This window comes from Protobothrops mucrosquamatus, unplaced genomic scaffold (genome assembly GCF_001527695.2).
Source record: "Protobothrops mucrosquamatus isolate PMUCROS unplaced genomic scaffold, P.Mucros_1.0 scaffold141, whole genome shotgun sequence".
Lineage (NCBI taxonomy): Eukaryota > Metazoa > Chordata > Lepidosauria > Squamata > Viperidae > Protobothrops > Protobothrops mucrosquamatus.
In genome coordinates, this window is record NW_015386507.1 from 267,075 (window position 1) to 285,093 (window position 18,019).

Consider the following 18,019-nt stretch of genomic DNA (forward strand, 5'->3'; position numbering starts at 1 on the left):
GCAGCAGTTGTGCCCACGACGCGCCTTCCTTGGCCCAGGTCGGATTGGGGTTGAGTGGCTGCGGCTTCGGCACGGGATCCAGGAAAGGCAATGGCACCCGCCAAGACTCGTGCTTGTCAAAACCGGTTCTCCATATTCTGTTATTAAAAAGTATCCCAAGCCGGTGTGGCTGTGTGTGTGAATGCTTGCAGGTGCTTGTAATCTCTATAGAGTCCAACCTTGGCAACTTTTAAGACTTATGGACTTCAACAGAATCCCCCAGCCAGCCGCGCCAGAGTGGAGGCCAAGATGCCCATGGTGTCATAACCATCAATTAAGTCGATGAAGGAAGGAAGCAAACGAGCACTTCTGAGCTCATCGCAGGAGAAGCAACTTCTGATGCCTTTCCAGATTGTAGTTATTCATTTAAAACAGGATTGTCTGACCTCAGCCCCTTTATGACTTGTGGACTTCAACTCCCAGAATTCCCCAGCCCGCATGGCTGGACCAGGCATCCTGGGAGTTGAAGTCCACAAGTCTTACAAAGGGCCATTGTCCGCCACTGCTGCTCTAGTCTAGACCAGGGGTAGTCAACCTTGGCTTTTATGACTCGTGGACTTCAACTCCCAGAATTCCTGAGCCAGCTAAGCTGGCTCAGGAATTCTGGGAGTTGAAGTCCACGAGTCATAAAAGAGCCAAGGTTGACTACCCCTGGTCTAGACCATGTTCGACATTGCAAGCCAGTGTTCCAACGATCCAGTGTGCACCAGGGAGCGAGGAAAAACATGCGATTCCTATCTAAATCACACAAACGAGAGATGCACAACTTCTCACGGGGGCTCTGCTCAGCGGCCTCCATTCCCAAGCACCCTCAGCAGAGTGGGGGGGGGAAGCAGGGTGCAGCTTCAAGACACACCTGCACCCGGCCAGGGAGGCCTGCGTTCGCACACGGACCCACAAGATAACGGCGAGCAAACAGCGCCTGGGAAAAGGAGGGGCTTTTATTGAAATCGAAACACAGCTAAACACATAAAACCGGCGGACGGGGGTCTTGACGACCCCGGTGCTGACCTGGCTTCACACACACATGGGAAGGGGCGAGCGGGAGGATGGGGTTCTTAAAAAAAAAAGCGAGGGAGGGGGGATGGGAGGACGTGAAGCCTAGGTGGGGGGGGCTCAGAAGAAGTCCACGTCCTCGGGGGCGTCCAGGTCCCGGTATTCCACAATGGCGCGAGGGTCTCCTCGGACCATCCTGGAGGAAGAGAATGACAGAGTTGGAAGGGACCTCGGAGGTCTTCTAGTCCAGCCCCCTGATCAAGCAGGAGAACCTATACCACTTCAGACAGGTGGCTGTCCAATAGGAAGGAAGGAAGGAAGGAAGGAAGGAAGGAAGGAAGGAAGGAAGGATAACAAGAGTTGGAAGGGACTTTGGAGGTCTTCTAGTCCAGCCCCCTGATCAAGCAGGAGACCCTACACCCTTTCGGACAAGTGGCTGTCCAGTCTCTTCTTAAAAGCCGTTAGTGATGGAGCACCCACAACATTTGGTGGTCAGTTGTTCCACTGGCTAATTGTCCTCACAGTCAGGAAGTTTCTCCTTAGTCCCAGCTTGCTTCTCTCCTTGATCAGTTTCCATCCGTTGCTTCCTGTCCTGGGCCTCAGGGGCTTTGGGGAACAGGTGGAAACTCCCCTCCTCTTTGGGGCAGCCCCTCAGATATTGGAACACCCCAATCATGTCATTAAACTGGACCTACTGAATTCCTGCATCTGCTCTCTGAACATTTCGGCCACCAGTCCCCTGATCCTCTTTGTTGCTCTTCTCTGCACTCTTTCCAGAGTCTCTACATCTTTTTTTTATCGTGGTGAGCAAAACTGGATCCGTTATTCCAAGTGGGGTCTCACCAAGGCCTTGTAAAGTGGTACTAATACTTGTAGAGTATAAAGTAGAGTAGAGTAGAATAGAATAAGAATAGACTAAGAATAATAGAATAGACTAAGAATAATAGAATAGAATATAGAATAGACTAAGAAATAATAATAGAGTAGAATAGAATATAAAATAGAATAGAATAGAATAATAATAATAATAGTAGAGTAGAATAGAATATGAATAATAGAATAGCAGAATAGAATAGAACATAAAATAGAATAGAATATAAAATAGAATAGAATAGAATAAAAAATAATAATAGAGTAGAGTAGAATAGAATATGAATAATAGAATAGAATAGCAGAATAGAATAGAACATAAAATAGAATATAAAATAGAATAGAATAGAATAAGAAATAATAATAGAACAGAGTAGAATACAATATAGAATAGAAGAAAGAATAGAATAGAATAATAGAGTAGAGTAGAGTAGAGTAGAGTAGAGTAGAGTAGAGTAGAGTAGAGTAGAGTAGAGTAGAGTAGAGTAGAGTAGAGTAGAGTAGAGTAGAGTAGAGTAGAGTAGAGTAGAGTAGAATAGAATACATCCAAAACTGGATCCGTTATTCCAAGTGGGGTCTCACCAAGGCTTTATAAAGTGGAACTAACACTTCACATGATCTGGATTCTACCCCTCTTCATGCAGCCTCGGACTGTAGGGCCACAGGGGGTGAGCGGCCCACTCCTCCCGCCCCACGCAGGTTCGGGACCCAGCCCTGCCCCTCGCAGAGGGGACGGGAAGGCTTCCCTGTAGCTACCTGTTCCGTGGTTTATTCAGATAGCCAGCCTGGCCTCGGAAGGTGTCGTAGTTGCCCCGCCCGGCGGCATATGGAGCTGGGGGGTAGGGAGGACCACCTGGAAGAGACAAGGAGAAACTATGGGAATAACTAGAGAAGTTGGAAGGGACCTTGGAGATCACCTAGTCCAGATTCTACACCAGGGGTCTTCAAACTTGGCCACTTTAAGACTTGTGGACTTCAACTCCCAGAATTCCTCAGCCAGCCCTCAGGGCTGGCTGAGGAATTCTGGGAGTTAAAGTCCACAAGTCTTAAAGTGGCCAAGTTTGAAGACCCCTGTTCTACACCTTTCTGGACAAAACACCTACTACATATAATAGATGGAAACTCCAGAGCCGTGTGTTTAAGTACACCAGACTTGGTGGCCCCGAACCCAATTCGCAGCCCTGCCCACGTTAGTGTCCTCTCCGTGGGGCCCTGGGCGCGGAGTCCAGCCTCTCTGGGGGACGCCCACTAGGGGAGGGGTCTGTGGGCCACAGCCCCTCCGAGACCCACCCTGCCTTCCGCTGCCCAGGAGGGGAGTTGCCCCACGTACCTCCGTATCCCAGGATGGGCGGGCGTGGCTGTCCGTAGGGCATCAGTCCCTGGGGGGCCTGCGGTGGGTAGGGCAGCCCCGGGGCCAGGCCTAAGGAGGGCAAAGGGAGGCGTTTGGCCCTTGCCAGAGGAGCGCCAGCAAAGCCACCCTCGGGGGCAAGGAGGTGACCGGGGAGGGAGGAACCAGCCGGGCAGAGGGGCCGTTCTCCCAGCCTGCTCCTCGCCCCTCTTCTAGGCTGCCCCATGTGCTGAGAGCAGAGGCTGCGGCGTCCAGATGTGGGGCTGGCTGGGGAGGGGAGGGCTCGCCCACTCCCAGAACTCCGGCAGGGACCCGAAGGCCTCCCCCCCCAACTCACCCTGCCCAGGGACGGGTGTCTGGTTCAGTTTGAACTCGGGCACGGCCGGCCGCTTGGCGTCCATCAGGAAGTTGTTGAAAAAGGCCACTTCCTTCTTCACCTCCTCAATCTTCTCGGCGTGCTTGTTGAAGATGTGCTTGTGCACGAACTCGGGGCCCTGGCGGGGGGGGGGGGGACAGAGGGAGGAGGGGGTGTCAGGAGCCAGGCTGCCTGGAAGGGGACCGGAGTCCCGGGGAAGGGGGTGGGGAAGAAGGCGCACCTTGAACTTCTTCCCGCTGAGTGGGCACTGCCACTTGTCCTTGCCCAGCTCCAGCGTGTTGGCGGTGACAAAGTTCTCCACTTCCTGCTCGGGGTCCCTCTTGCCCATCTTGAGCGCCTCCTCCTCCGACAGGGACTCCCGGACGCTGAAGAGGGGCTGCAGCTTCTCCTCAAAGGTCTTCTGCCACTCGGCCACTGGGAAGGCAAGGGGCCCGTCCGGGGGTCCAGAGTCCGCCAGCGCCAACGTCTGGCCGGTCGCTCCCACCCCAGACCCAAAGCCCCCACCACCGCACCACCCACCGGGGCAGAAGAGGGCCAGATTCCAATTCCGGCCGCAGACCCCGGTTGGGGCCGGGGGCCTTTCGGACGGGAACAGGAGCTGGGTTCCACAGCCCCACTCCCCTTCCCCACCCGAGGCGGAATGCGCTGCAGGGAGTCCCTGACTTCTTCCCAAGAGCCCTGGGGCTGCGGCGGTTAGAAGGCAGCGGTGCCGACGGCTAAATCACGGCCGGCTGCCAGCGGTTCGATCCCGACCGGCTCAAGGCTGGCTCAGACCCTTCCAACCTTGCCAGGTGGGTAAACCAAGGACCCAGATGGTTGGGGGGGGGGGCAAGAACCGCTCAGAGGGCTGCAAAGAAGCGCTGTGAAGCGGTATATAAGTCTAAGGGCTATTGCTAACTGCCCTCTGTTCAGCGACCATTCAAAGTTACAACGGCACCGAAAAAAGGATCTACTGCCGTCCTCGCACTTGCGGCCGTTGTGGATGATCAAAATTTGGGCACTTGCCAACCGGCATGTCTGCATCAGGCTGCATCGTCCCGGGGCCACCTGACCGCCATTTGCAACCTTCCCGGCCAGCAAAATCGACGGGGGAAGCCCGACTCGTTCAACGAGGGCTGGATCCACTTACCGACCGCAGCGATTTGGCTGACCCAATTGTGGTTAAAAAAAAAAAAAGGCTGTAGGATCAGGTGCATCTCCCTTAACAGCCGCAGAAATTCTGGCTGCGACAACAGCGGTCGTTAAGCCGAGGACTGCCGTTGCGTCTTTCTAAAAGCAGCCGCAGAGCGGAGGGGGGTCCGTCCGGGATACGGGACTGACGGGTAGAGGGTCAGGCGCGAGAGGTACCTTCGCGGTGAGTGACGCGGTTGGGGGGGATGGGGCCCCGCACGTGGACTATCCCGCAGCGGTTGGGCATCTCGTCCTCGTTGAGGTACTCGGAGGTGTTGTAGTAGTCGACCGAGTGGACGATGCGCAGGTAGAGGAGCAGCTTGTCCAGCACCTGCCGGGGGCCCCAAAGGGAGAGAGGCTCAGCCACCTGCCGGGGCCCCCCCTGGGAGGGGGTGGACGGCCATCCCTGACCCTCCTGGGCGGGGCTCACCTTGACCAGCTTCTCGTCCCTCTCCACCGTGATCTCGGCCGGGTTCCCCTCCTTGGGGGCCTCCTCCGAGGGCTCCCCGCTCCGGCCCAGCAGCTCCTCCTCCTCCGCGCTGACCTCCTCAATCAGGTAGTCGGTGATGTTCTTCAGGATGGGGTTCTGGGAGGGCAGGTTCTGAGGGGGAGGGGCACAGGGTGAGGGGCAGCCCCGCCCCCTCCGGAGCTTCGGTCCGGCTGCAACTGCCACCGCCGCAGCCCCCTCCCGCGGGCAGAGATCCTGTCCTTGTGCAGGCAGTCCTCGACTTACAACAGTTTGTTACAACAAACTGACTTATGACGATTATTATTCCCACGTACGACCGTTGCAGCGTCCCCGTGTCGTGTGATCAAAATTCGGGCACTTGGCAACCGACTCATACTTATGACGGCCGCAGCGTCCTGGGATCACATGATCCCCCAAGGAAAGTCCACGGGGAAGCCAGGTTCACTTACCAACCGGGTTACTATCTTAACAACCGCAGCGATTCACTTAGGCGCCGTGGCACGGAAGGTGGGAAAACGGGGCAAAACTCATTAACAACCGCCTCGCTTAGCGATGGAAATTGTGGTCGTACGTTGAGGACTGTCTGTCTGACGATGACCCCCCCCCAAGGCCTCCCAGAGACTCACCGAGACCGGGGTGGGCAGCTGGGCCTCCTCGCCAGCCCCCCAGAGGCGGGTCCGGCCGTCCAGGGCGTGGATCAGCTTGGCCGCCAGCTTGATGTCGTTGCGCAGGATCTGCTTGTGCTGCGTGATGCCGTTGACGTTGCGGACCCGGCGGGTGAGGTCCCGGTTGACGCCGGGGCTCAGCTCACAGTCTCGCAGCTGGGGGGGGGGGGAAGAAGAGGCCAAGGGGGCGGAGGCGTTGGTGAGGCTGACAGCCCCCTCCCCAATCTCGCACAGGGGCCCGTCTAACCCACAGCCCAGGCCCTGTTCCCTGCCCTGCCCGCCCAAGTGGGGGGAAAGAAGGGCTGATTTTGAGGGTCAGGCCAGGGGCGCCGAGGGCAGCCTGCGCTGCTCCCCCTCCGTGCCCCCCCCTCTTTTACCCGAATATTCTGGAGATTCCAGCAGATTTCCTTGATGTTGACGGTGCGGTCGAAGGTCACCCAGCCCCTGCGGAAAAACCTGGAGACACGAAAACAGCCACTCAGAGGGGAGACTGTCCGTCAGTCCCAGAGGCAACTCCCCTCCCCCCTTCTGCAAGGGGGCGGGGCCTGCACTTCCCCCTCCCTCCCAGGGAGGCTTTTTGGGTGCTGCTCAGTGAGGGAAGGGGTGCTGAGGACCCGGCCCCTCGCAAAGTCAGGCAGCTGAGTTGGGTTCCTCCCCTTCTGGATTTTAAGAAATGACCAAGGAAACATTTTTCTCTTTCTTTCTTTCTTTCTTTCTTTCTTTCTTTCTTTCTTTCTTTCTCTTTCTTTCTTTCTTTCTTTCTCTCTCTCTCTCTCTCCCTTCCTTTCATTTTCTTCTAAAAGCATATTCCAGTTTTATTTAACGCTTGGTTTAAGATTGTTTGCTTCTTTATTCTTAAAATATTTATAATATCTTTCTCTTTCTTTCTTTCCTTCCTTCCTTCCTTCTTTCCTTCCTTCCTTTTCTTTCTCTCTCTTTCTTTCCTTTTCTCTTTTTTCTTTCCTTTTCTTTCCCCCCTCCTTCCCTCCCTCCCTTTCTGTAAAAGGAACTGGATGCCCAGTTACAGTCGTATTTTATTCCCGGTCTGAGCCTTTTATCCCCTGGGGAGGCTTTTCTAGAATAAGAGGGCAGAGCTGCAGCCGAGCGCCCTGCCTGGAAAGAATTTATTTCTGCACAAATATTCACTGCGTCCATAAAGCTTGGCCCAAACTTAAAAATCTCACGTGTGTGTGTGTGTGTGTGTGTGTGTGTGGGTGTGTTGGGGAGATGACAATTTACCTCCGCTCCGGCTGAGGGTCTGAAAGCGCCACTCTCATGAAGCCGGGGTACCTTTTGAAGAACTGGGGGAGCAGAAAAGGTGCGTCTGTTGAGACGGAGGCCCAATCCCGTTGCCCGTCCCGCCTGCCCCGGCCTCCTCCTCCCCCTCCCCCTCCCCCCCCCAGGGCCGCACTCACCGCCACGATCTCAGCCTGGGGGATGTTGGGGGCGATGTTGCGCACAAAGAGAGAGCAGGTCTTGTGCAGGGCGCGAGGCTTGGGCTCCCCCTCCTTCTCCTTGCCTTTGGGGGACCCCTCCCCGTCCTTCGGGCCGGCCGGTTCCTCCTTGGGCTTCTTGTCTGTGGCCACACAGAAGACAGCCGCCGCCTTAAAAAACCAGGCCGCTCCGTCCGGGGCCCGGGACCCCCGCCCGAGAGCCTCTCCTCACCTTTCTCCTCTCCTTGGGGGCGCCCGCTCTCAGAATCGGTGTCGGACTCCGAAACGCTCCCCTCGTCGTAGCTGTCGTTCCCGCTGCGCTTCCGCTTGTGCTTGTGGCTGGTCTGGAAAGAACAGGACGTGGGCCCTGGCGCCTCCTCGGGGCCAAAGACCCTCCCCCCCCCATGGGCACACTGGGGCCCCCTCTGTGAGGAAGGTGGGAGGTTAATAAGGTTGGAGAAGGAAGGGAGCCGAAGGGAGGAAGGAAGGAAGGGAAAGGAGGAGGAAGAGAGGGAGGGAGGGAGGAAGGAAAGGAGGAAGGAAGGAATGGAAAGAAGGAGGGAGAGGAGGGAGGGAGGGAGAGAAGGAAGGAAGGGAGGGAGAGGAGGAAAGGATGGAGAGAGGAAGGAAGAGAGAGAAGGAGGAAGGGGAGGGAGGGAGGAAGGGAGAGAAGGAAGGAAGGAAGGGAGGGAGAAGAGGAGGAAGGGGAGGGAGGGAGGAAGGGAGAGAAGGAAGGAAGGAAGGGAGAGAAGGAGGGAGGCTGCCACAGGCCCACCTCTCTGCTGGAGGATGCAGTGTGTGTGTTTGTGTGTTCCCATGTTCCTGTTGCTCCCCCCACCCCAAAAGAGCTGGAAACCAGGAGGGCCTGCAGGTGTTCCTCCTCTTGTCCCTTCAGAGGGTGGTCCTGGGACACACCAGGCTATTTCTCTCCCTCAACATGCCCGACCTCACCCTGTCTCCCTCTTCTGCTTCTCTCCCTTGCATGCGTGCAGGTCTGGCGGTCTAACGGGGGTGGAGAGACCCCTCCCCACCTACCTTCTTTGGGTCCTTCTCTGGCTCCTCCTTCTTCTCCCCCTTTTTCTCCTCCTCCTCCTCCTCCTTGGGCTTCTTCTCCACAGCTTCCTCCTCGGCGGTCTGCGAGAGAGGGGGGGGCTGCCCGTCAGAGACCGGCCTGGTGCTCAACCAGGGCTGGGGGGGTGGGAGAAGGCCTGCCCCCCCCCCAGGACTTCTCCCCTCTCTTCCCACCTTGGCCTTCTTGGCCTCCTCCTTCTTCTCCTCCTTCTCGGAGAGTTTCCGCTCCTGCTCGGGCAGCCGGTTCTCCTCCTTCTTCCCTGGCTCCGCCTTCTCCGGGCGCTCCTCCTCCTCCTCCTGCTCCAGGACCTTCAAGTCGTGCTCTGTCCCGCCTTCCATCTTGATGACCGCTGGGGAAGCAAGCCGCGCGTCGTCGGACGGAGACCCAGGAGAGCCACGACTCCTCCACCGAGACGCAGCTGGCCCTCCGCCCTCCCTCAAAGCCCCCAGGAAGGCACGGGGCCCAACTCTACTGCCCTCCGACCCGGAGGAGGGCCCTCCGTCACCAAGGCATGAACAAGCGCTGCTCTTTCTGCTGCGGCCACCCCCCTGGGCTTCCGGCCACCCCCCCCCGCCGCCTCTGGGCGAGGAAGCCACCTACCGGCATCCAGGACCTTAATGATGGCGTTGGCCTTGTCAATGTCCAGCTGCAGGCCCTCACACCAGCCGTTGTCCATCAGGTAGAGGAAGACATTGAGTCGGTTCTGGAGAGCGTTCTGGGCCTCCTGCTTCCGTCGCCCGGCTTCTTCAGGGTGGTACTTGGACCGGAACCTGGACAGGGTCCAAGCAAGGAGGGGAGGGAGGGAGGGAGGGGTGGAAACAGACAAGAGAAGAAGGCAGAAGGAGAAAGGCCTTAGCCGGAGAGGAAGGGAGCGCGCTGCCCCTCGGGCACCGTCCACACATGCAAAGCTCAGGGCAGGAAGTGGCAGGGAGGAGGAGGAGGAGGGGGGGCCTCTGGCGGGAGGGGGCACCTGGAGACCTTACAAGAACCGCCCAGAGGCAGGCTGTACTCGACACTCAAAAATCCTGGTTAACGGCCCAACTGTCCTGTGCAGATCTTGGGGGGGGGCTCCTGCCCACGGGGGCAGCCAGGGTGCCACCACCTCCTCCTCTTCCTCCTCCTCCTCGTGTTTTCAACGTAGCTCCCTTGCTGCCTCTCTTAATCAGCTTGGGGGCTCCACCTGGGCCACGCGTGCGCCTCCAGATGCTTGAGAACGCCCACACCCATCATCCCCACCCAACCCGGCATCTGGGGAGAGGGGATGAGAGCAGTTTCCCATCACATCTGGGGCACCAGGTGCTGCTCTCCCCGAGCAAAGGCAGACTTGGGTGGGGAGGGAGGGGAGAGGAAGGGCATCGCATCCCGTCCTTGGCCCCGCTCTGGATCTCAGCCCCCCCCTCTTGGCATCCTCACGGAGCTGGGCCTCCTGCTTCGTAGCGCTCACTCAGAGCAGGGGTGTCCAACTCTCCACTAAGACCTTTGGACTTCCGCTCCCAGAATTCCCCATTCTGGGGGCGGAGGAGGTCCAAAGGTCTTAAAAGTTGGGCGCCCCTGGCTTCTAATGCTGGCTTGCAGGGCCCTACTGCTTCCCACCCAGCCCTGGTCTCAGCCCCTCAGACGTGGCCCACCCTCAAGCCTGCCCCCCTCCAGGCTTCCCCAGAAGGATCACCGCAGTGAACCTCGCTGGAGGGCCTCGGTCAGAGAGCTGCCGCCTTGTGTGGGGAGCTTGCGCCCTCTGCTGGTTGGGCTGGGGATAGGCCCTCTGCTAGCCCTGGGCGCCAAGCCTTACGGGGAGGCGCCGGTGGGAGGGCGGTGGAAGCAGCAGGCAAGGGGCAGCAGGAACTGAACGGGAGGAACTGGGTGGGCACGACCAACGCCAAAGCAGGCCTTCTATGGCTTGACCTGGCCAACCGGAAACGAGCCCTTAGGAATGTTAGTTCTCTTTCTCTCAGCTCTGATTTAAGAAGACAGAACACGTCATACATACACTGAGGGAGTTCACACTGCGAGCCTTCCAAGTGAAGAGAGTTTTCTTCGGCGGATTTTAAGAAAAACCACCCGGATTTAGGAACATTGGAATCTCTCTCTCTCTCTCTCTCTCTCTCGTGCTGGGGTGCAGGACTTGGAAAAAAAGAGGAGCCGGCCTGCACAACCCTGGGCTGTCTACCTCCTACAGGTTCACATTCAGCTAATCACTGCATTGTGCACAGTGAAGGCCCTGACTGGCTAAGCTACGAAGGAGGAAAAAAAAAATCACCACTACCAGCAGAGAGAGGAAGGAAGAAAAAAAAAAAAAACCAGATTCAAGGCTCTTGGGTGTTTTTTGATTTATTTATGGATTCTCCCGGCTGAGGACGGCTGAATTTTGGAGTCTCCTGCGAGAGGTTCGTGGGAGGAGGGGGAGAAAAGGCTGTGTTATTACAGTTAACATCCAAAACAAAAAGGAAATTAAAAAAAAAATACTATCAAGGAAATAAAAAGCGGTTAAAACCAGGAGAGACACAGGTACATCAGATCCCCCCCCCGCCCGCCCCAGAATGCGGAGAAACGGCGTCCATCCTCCAGGCCTTCTCTTGTGCCACTTCCAGGGGAAAGGACCCTCTAAATTGGGGGAGGGGGGAGGCCTTGCCCATCCCCATAAATACCCTCTTGCCCCCCCCTCCTTCCGCGGCCTGCAAGGTTCGCTTCTACCCCCCAAGGCGTGAGGTTTTCCCAGGGATGGAAAAACATGAAATTCTGGCCTGTTGTTTCCCAGCCTGAGGTGTCCTCTGCGGTCCCTCCCGGCCCCCCCAAGTGACCCCAGGAGCTTCCGAGGAGGAAACGGCTGCAGAAGCCAGCTGCTGGAAGGCTTGACCCGTGCTTTGGGCTGGAAAACAAGAGGCCTCTTTTAATTTTTCCCTGGAACGTCGGCAGGACGAGCCGAAGGAACCCGGTGCTCTGAACGCCCGTCGTGGGCCTAACCCTGGTTCTGAACTGAGAAAAAGGATTTGGGGACCCCCATCGGGGACACCCCACCTTAGTGACCCGGCTAGAGGCCCCGGTGCTGTCAAGGATTGACAGAGCGTTAATTCTATCACATTCCTTGCGAGCACCGGCCCTCTTTTTGGTGTGGGGCACGGAGGGTGTGTGGAGCCGGGTTCCGGGAGTTCTAGCACCTCCCTTTCCTGGAGGAGCAGAACGGCCATTCAAGGCGATCCTAGTTAGCAACTCTCCCCGTTCTTCCCCAGCTATGAATGCGCCGAGAGGAATCCTTTTTTAATTCTGTGACTACAATCGGGATGCCGGGACAAATTATTCAGGAACGGTAAATGAGATACGGGCAGTCCTTGACTTACGACTATCCGTTTAGTGACCGTTCCAAGTTACAACTGCACTGGAATAGAAGCTGGAAGGGACCTTGGAGGTCTGCTAGTCCAGCCCCCTGCTCAGACAGGAGAACCTATACCATCTCAGACAGGTGATTGTCTGCAACCTTGGCTCTTTTATGACTGGTGGACTTCAACTCCCAGAATTCCTGAGCCAGCCACGCTGAGGGGAAAAGGAGAGGTTTCCAAGCTGAGCCATGCCGGCTCAGGAATTCTGGGAGTTGAAGTCCACAAGCCATGAGGGGGCTATAGTTCCCCCATGCTGGCTCAGGAATTCTGGGAGTTGAAGTCCACAAGCCATGAGGGGGCTATAGTTCCCCCATGCTGGCTCAGGAATTCTGGGAGTTGAAGTCCACGAGTCATAAAAGAGCCAAAGTTGCCTAGTCCAGTCTCTTCTTAAAAACCTCCAGTGATGTTTTTCACACTTATGACCGTCGCGGCCGTCCCCCGGGCCGCGTGATCGAAATACTTATGACGGCCGCATTGTCCCAGAGGGGTCACGTGATCCTCTTCTGTGACCGCCTGACCAGCGAAGTCAAGGGGGAAGCCAAGTTCACTTAACAACTAGGTTAAGGAAGGTCGTAAAACGGGGAAAATTCGCTTAACAAATGTCTCGCTTAGCTACATGAATCTGGGGCTCAGCCGTGGTCGTACGTCAGGGACTGCCTGCATACGGGCGAGCCACCTCGTCCATCAAGCCGGACTAGTATTGTGGTTAAGACAGCAGACCCGAACCCGGAGAGACGGCGAGTTCAAGTGCCACCTTAGGCACAAAGCCAGCTGGGTGAGCCTGGGCCAGTCACTCCCGCTCAGCCCTCGGAAGGAGCCGGCCCTTTCGGAAACCTCGCTGACGAAATCACAGGGACTCGTGATTTGCCGGGAGTTCATAGCAACTCTTTCCCCATTGCCCCCCCCCAAAAAGGGGGGGGGAACCCCTGTATCTTTTGGCAGCTGGAAGAGGCTGGGTAGCCAAGACCCAGCCTGGTTTGCTTCGCCTGCCAACTCAGCAAGGCCTCGGGTGGGGCAAACGGACGGCTTCTCTCTCTCTCTTAGCAACAGAAACGGGCTCAACTGCAGTCGTAAGATGAGGATTGCCTGGGTACTACTGATGGGTGTGGCGCTGAAGCCCAGGAAATAAACAAACAAAGCATTTCTAAATAAACAAACAAAATAAACAATTTCTTTAACCTGGTTAAAGAGCCGGTGTCTAAACCCGGAAGCAACCAATGCCCGGCACACTTGCCTTATTGCCCGTCCTGAACCGGCAGTGCCCGGGAAAGCGCCCTCCCTCCCCCCCTCCGAGGCGGGCAGCCCAGCCCACGAGACACGTACCACTCTTCGTCCTTGTGGGCCACGAAAAAATTCTGCATCTGCTGGCGGCGGAAATCCAGCTTGTAGTCGTTGTAGCGCTTGACGGCTTCCGTCTCGTCCACGGAGTCCTCCAAGGAGAGGAGGAACTCCTTAAAATTCTTCATGACGGGCGGGGCGATGCCCAAATCCACTTCGGCAATATTCCCCAGCCTGGAGGGGGGGGAGAAAGAACAGGGGTCAGCGTGGGACCACCCCTCTCTTTCCGTCGTTTCAGGGGCCAAGAACGCACAGGTTAAGTTGAAAGCGGACACGGTGGAGGGAAGATGAAAAGCATCAAAGCAAGAGAAACGCTGAGAAAATTAAAACGGTGTCTATACACCAGGGGTATAGGACTTGAGGGCTGGCTGAGGAATTCTGGGAGTTGAAGTCCACAAGTCTTAAAGTGGCTAAGTGTGGAGACCCCTGCTATTGGGTTCAGCGATTAAAGTACCAAACTAAAAACCAGGAGATGGTGAGTTCTAGTCCTGCCTCAGGCAGGTAAGCTGACTTGGGTGACCTTGGGCCAATCGCTAGGAGATGGCGAGTTCTAATCCCACCTTAGGCATGAAAGCCAGCTGGGTGACTCTGGGTCAGTCCCTCTCTCTCAGCCCCACCCACCTCACAGGGTTGGTGCAGGGAAAGCAGGCTTGTTAGATATGTTTGTTGCCTTGAGTTATTTGTAAAATAATAAAGATGGCAGATAGGTAGACAGATAGACAGATGATAGATAGAGATGAGAGATAGATAGATATAGAGATAAAGATAGATGTAGATAGATATAGAGATATAGATATATAAAAATATATAGTAGATAGATATAAATAACTAGATATCCAAAGACCTACAAATAACTAGATATATATACGTATATATAGATTAGATAGATGAGATAGATACATAGTAGATAAATGTACATAGACATAGTAGATAAATGTACATAGACAGACAGATATGATAGACAGATGATAGAGATGAGAGATATAAACAACTACATATAGATATAGATTAGATAGATATGAGATAGATACATAGAAGATAGATAAATGTAGATAGACAGACAGACATAAATGATAGCCAGACAGATAGAGATGAGAATAGATATAGAGATAAATAGATAGATGTAGATATATAGATATATATATAGTAGATAGATATATAGATATATATTTCGGGAACCACAAACTGTGAGACCACCAGGAGGTTGTTAAAACCATTAAAAAGTTTTACTAAAATTTTTAAAAACACCTAGCTTTCGCCGGCTTCCTGCCAGCATCATCAGGGTGGTTTAACAGTCGATGGGATGGCTACTTATAGGAGTGGTGCCTTTTGCACCCGACTCCTAGACCTCGTGATTGGGCCCAACCGATCCTCCTGCATTCGGCTCCTAGTTATCATATCACCAGCTGACAAGTTCTGGGCCCGCTAGTTATCATATCACCAGCCGTCCCAAGTTCTGGGCCCGCTACGTGGACTGTCGTCAAGAAGAACAAAAAGGCTGCCTTTGTGGAGGCTCTTAATTCGGTGTTTGTGGATTTGCGGTTCACTGAGGGCCAGCTGGCGTTCCTAGACGTTCTGGTGCAACGCCAGCGTGATGGTACTTTGAGAACCAAGGTTTACCGCAAACCCACTCACACCGATAGGATTCTGCACTATGATAGCAATCATCCGGTGCCCCACAAGGTCAGCTGCGTCAGGACGCTCTTTAAGAGGGCTGACTCGCATTGCAGCACGGCTAGGGCCCGCGCAGAGGGGAGGAAACATCTAGTGAAGGTGTGTAGGCGCAACGGGTACCCCATGGGATTCATCAGACGCCACAGTAGACCAGGTGGACCTCGTATCAGACCCGGTACCGATGAGCCTACAACCCAGATGACCCGTGTCACCCTCCCCTATATCAACAACGTGTCGTCTATAAAATCAACTGCAGAGACTGCCCTGCCAACTACGTAGGAGAAACAGCCAAACAGACGCTTGACAGGAATGAGACGGTTGAGGAGGGAATGGGAAACGAGAAGAGGGGGAAGGAGGAGGCTGGAATGCGCGTGTGTGGGAAGGGATGCGCGCTGAAGGAGATGGCTGTGGAGAAAGTTGGAAACGAGAGGAGGGGGAAGGAGAGTGTGGCTGACGTACACGGCATGAATGAGGGGGTAGAGAAGGTCACTGGGAATGAGAGGAAGGGGAAGGAAGTTGGGACACGTAGGGTTAGGAAGGGAGATGGGGGTAATGGACAACAAGGGGGTACCCTGGGCGCAGGATTGAATCCCACCCCTAGCACACGAACAAGCAAGAAAAAGAGCAAAGGTGGGGAGGAGAGAGGCAGGGACGTGTCAGCTGGTGATATGATAACTAGGAGCCGAATGCAGGAGGATCGGTTGGGCCCAATCACGAGGTCTAGGAGTCGGGTGCAAAAGGCACCACTCCTATAAGTAGCCATCCCATCGACTGTTAAACCACCCTGATGATGCTGGCAGGAAGCCGGCGAAAGCTAGGTGTTTTTAAAAATTTTAGTAAAACTTTTTAATGGTTTTAACAACCTCCTGGTGGTCTCACAGTTTGGGGTTCCCGAAATGAATTTACTCAGGAGTCAACTTTCGGTTTTTAGGATTTTAAGTAATAGATATATATATAGATAAATAACTAGATATAGATATAGATTAGATAGATGTGAGAGATACATAGAAAATAGATAAATGTAGATAGATATAGAGATAGATAGATAGAAAGATAGATAGACAGATATAGGCGAACAGACAAAAAACAAAACAAATAACGGGTTACTTTACGAAAAGAAACAGCAGACAGAGAAGGGCCCCCCCCCCCCAAGTATCTGCTTACCTGGCTTGGATGGGGAGGATGTGGTGCTGTGTCACATGCATTTCGGGGTGTGCCCAAGGCTGGGGAGGCCCGTAGGATGGGCCGGTGGAGACCCCACTGTAAGGCATCTCATAGCCAGTGTGATAGGGGTCTGCTGTGTGCTCGTCCCTGGAGAATGAAAAAACAAATCCTTTTGTGCATTCTCAAAAAGCACCCCCCTTTCCCAAGAGAGCCTCAGCTCCCTTGTACAACCCCTGCGGGGAGAGAAGACCCCCAAAGCCCACCTAATACAAATTATTTGCTTATTGTAGGGCACATTCCCGTCATATTTCAGGAAAAAGGAAGACGGGGTAAAACACAAAACTCACAATATAAAATCTGAAACCTGAACAGGAAGATTGCAGACGTATGCATTAAGTTGCAAATATTTTTTACTTCATCCGTTGCAGCCGGGAAACCAGCAAAATCTGCATTATGGGCTCTGTTTGACGCCCTGTCACCATGTGTTAGATAGTTAGCCCCACAGCCACAATTCGGTGACGGTGTTTTGCCCCACTTGTGGAGGGCGTCTGCCGTGGCCAGTGCGGTGTTCAGCCTAATACAAGACAGCGCCAGAAGACACAGCAAGAGAACCCACCAATCCCGCCTCATGCGTTTCTGTGGCGGACTCAGCTCATGACGAGGGGGGGAGAACCGCTCCCGTCTGCTCCGGTCGTAATCTCGGTATTCCCCTCGGCTCCGGCGTTCCCGGCCTCGGTCCCATTCCCTGGCGGAAGGAAAGATTCCAGAATTTGCATCCTGCTGACCCTGCCTGGATTCCTTGCAGCATGTTTGCAAACAGAAGGCTTAAAACCGTTAAACATTCCCTGTGAACTCAAGAAAATGAGGTTCAGAAACCAAATGCCTTTTCCCAAGGAGTCTGTTTTGACTGGCTTTCTGAAAGCTATTCGAATTTCCAGGCGTAGAGAGTGCAGCTGTATTATGCAGGTTTGGTTGCTAGCAAACCCTGGATACATTTCAGCCATTGTATTTGAGCTTGGTGATGTTTTCTTGCAGTTATTTCATTACCCAAATTAGGTAATATCATTAGTGCTAGAAAGGCACCAGAGGGCAGGACGAGAAACAACGGTTGGAAACTGACCAAAGACAGAAGCAATCTGGAACTAAGGAGAAACTTCCTGACAGTGAGGACAATCAACCAGCGGAACAGCTTGCCACCAGAAATCGTGGGCGCTCCATCACTGGAGGTTTTTAAGAAGAGACTGGGTAATCACCTGTCTGAGACGATATAGTTCTCCTGCTTGAGTGGGGGGCTGGACTAGAAGACCTCCAAGGTCCCTTCCAGCTCTATACTATTCTATTCATGAGGAGATGAAAAAGAGATTTTTCTTGCCATGCACATGTATACATAACCCCAACTAGACTGTTGTTTCTCTGAGTCATATACGTGGGTATATGCATAATTCTGCATTTATTTTTGTCATATTTATGTAGTGTATATTGGGACGTGGTGACCCTTTGACAGCTGTATGTAATGAAATTTCATTTTAACGTATGCCGGTTAGTGTACATTCAAAGCGACAATAAGTTATTATTCTATTCTATATTCTATTCTTCTAAGGAGAAAAAAAGGGGAGGAAGAGGACTGTGGGGTCCTTGGTGCTCTCAGAGCTGGGTGGTTTTCTTGCAGATGTTTTATGATCCCACTAGGGAACATCATCTGTGCTAGAAGGGAGGGGGTTTTGCAGAGTGAAGGAAGGAGGGGGGCAAGGAGGAGGAGAAGGAGTTGGAGGAAAAAAGGACTGTGGGGTCCTCGGGAGGGGGGTGTCTCTGAGCTGGGTGGTTTCCTTGCAGACATTTCATGACCCAACCAGGGAACATCATCAGTGCTAGAGAGGAGGAGGAGGAGGAGGAAGAGGAGGAGAAAAGGACTGTGGGGTCCTTGGTGCTCTCTGAGCTGGGTGGTTTCCTTGCAGACGTTTCCTGACCCAACTAGGGAACATCATCAGTGCTAGAAGGGGGGAGGAGGAGGAGGAGGAGGGGGGGGGGGGG

At 54.3% G+C, this 18,019-nt stretch overlaps 1 protein-coding gene across 1 annotated transcript in view; it reads right to left on the bottom strand.

Annotated features, from left to right (window-relative positions):
- Window positions 1-1,144: 1,144 nt before the first annotated feature.
- The window catches only part of SRRT (serrate, RNA effector molecule), a 20,268-nt gene continuing 3,393 nt past the window's right edge, over window positions 1,145-18,019 (bottom strand). Inside the window, exons 2-19 of the mRNA XM_029283575.1 lie at window positions 16,605-16,733; window positions 15,989-16,135; window positions 13,136-13,324; window positions 9,039-9,208; window positions 8,618-8,787; window positions 8,402-8,500; window positions 7,599-7,710; window positions 7,349-7,509; window positions 7,173-7,234; window positions 6,311-6,389; window positions 5,895-6,089; window positions 5,230-5,400; window positions 4,977-5,130; window positions 3,850-4,043; window positions 3,591-3,747; window positions 3,236-3,325; window positions 2,662-2,758; window positions 1,145-1,231 (exon numbers count right to left, since the gene is read on the bottom strand). Of these exons, the coding sequence (XP_029139408.1) occupies window positions 1,156-1,231; window positions 2,662-2,758; window positions 3,236-3,325; window positions 3,591-3,747; window positions 3,850-4,043; window positions 4,977-5,130; window positions 5,230-5,400; window positions 5,895-6,089; window positions 6,311-6,389; window positions 7,173-7,234; window positions 7,349-7,509; window positions 7,599-7,710; window positions 8,402-8,500; window positions 8,618-8,787; window positions 9,039-9,208; window positions 13,136-13,324; window positions 15,989-16,135; window positions 16,605-16,733 (2,452 nt within the window). The 3' untranslated portion in view covers window positions 1,145-1,155. The remainder of the gene's footprint in view (window positions 1,232-2,661; window positions 2,759-3,235; window positions 3,326-3,590; window positions 3,748-3,849; window positions 4,044-4,976; window positions 5,131-5,229; window positions 5,401-5,894; window positions 6,090-6,310; window positions 6,390-7,172; window positions 7,235-7,348; window positions 7,510-7,598; window positions 7,711-8,401; window positions 8,501-8,617; window positions 8,788-9,038; window positions 9,209-13,135; window positions 13,325-15,988; window positions 16,136-16,604; window positions 16,734-18,019) is intronic.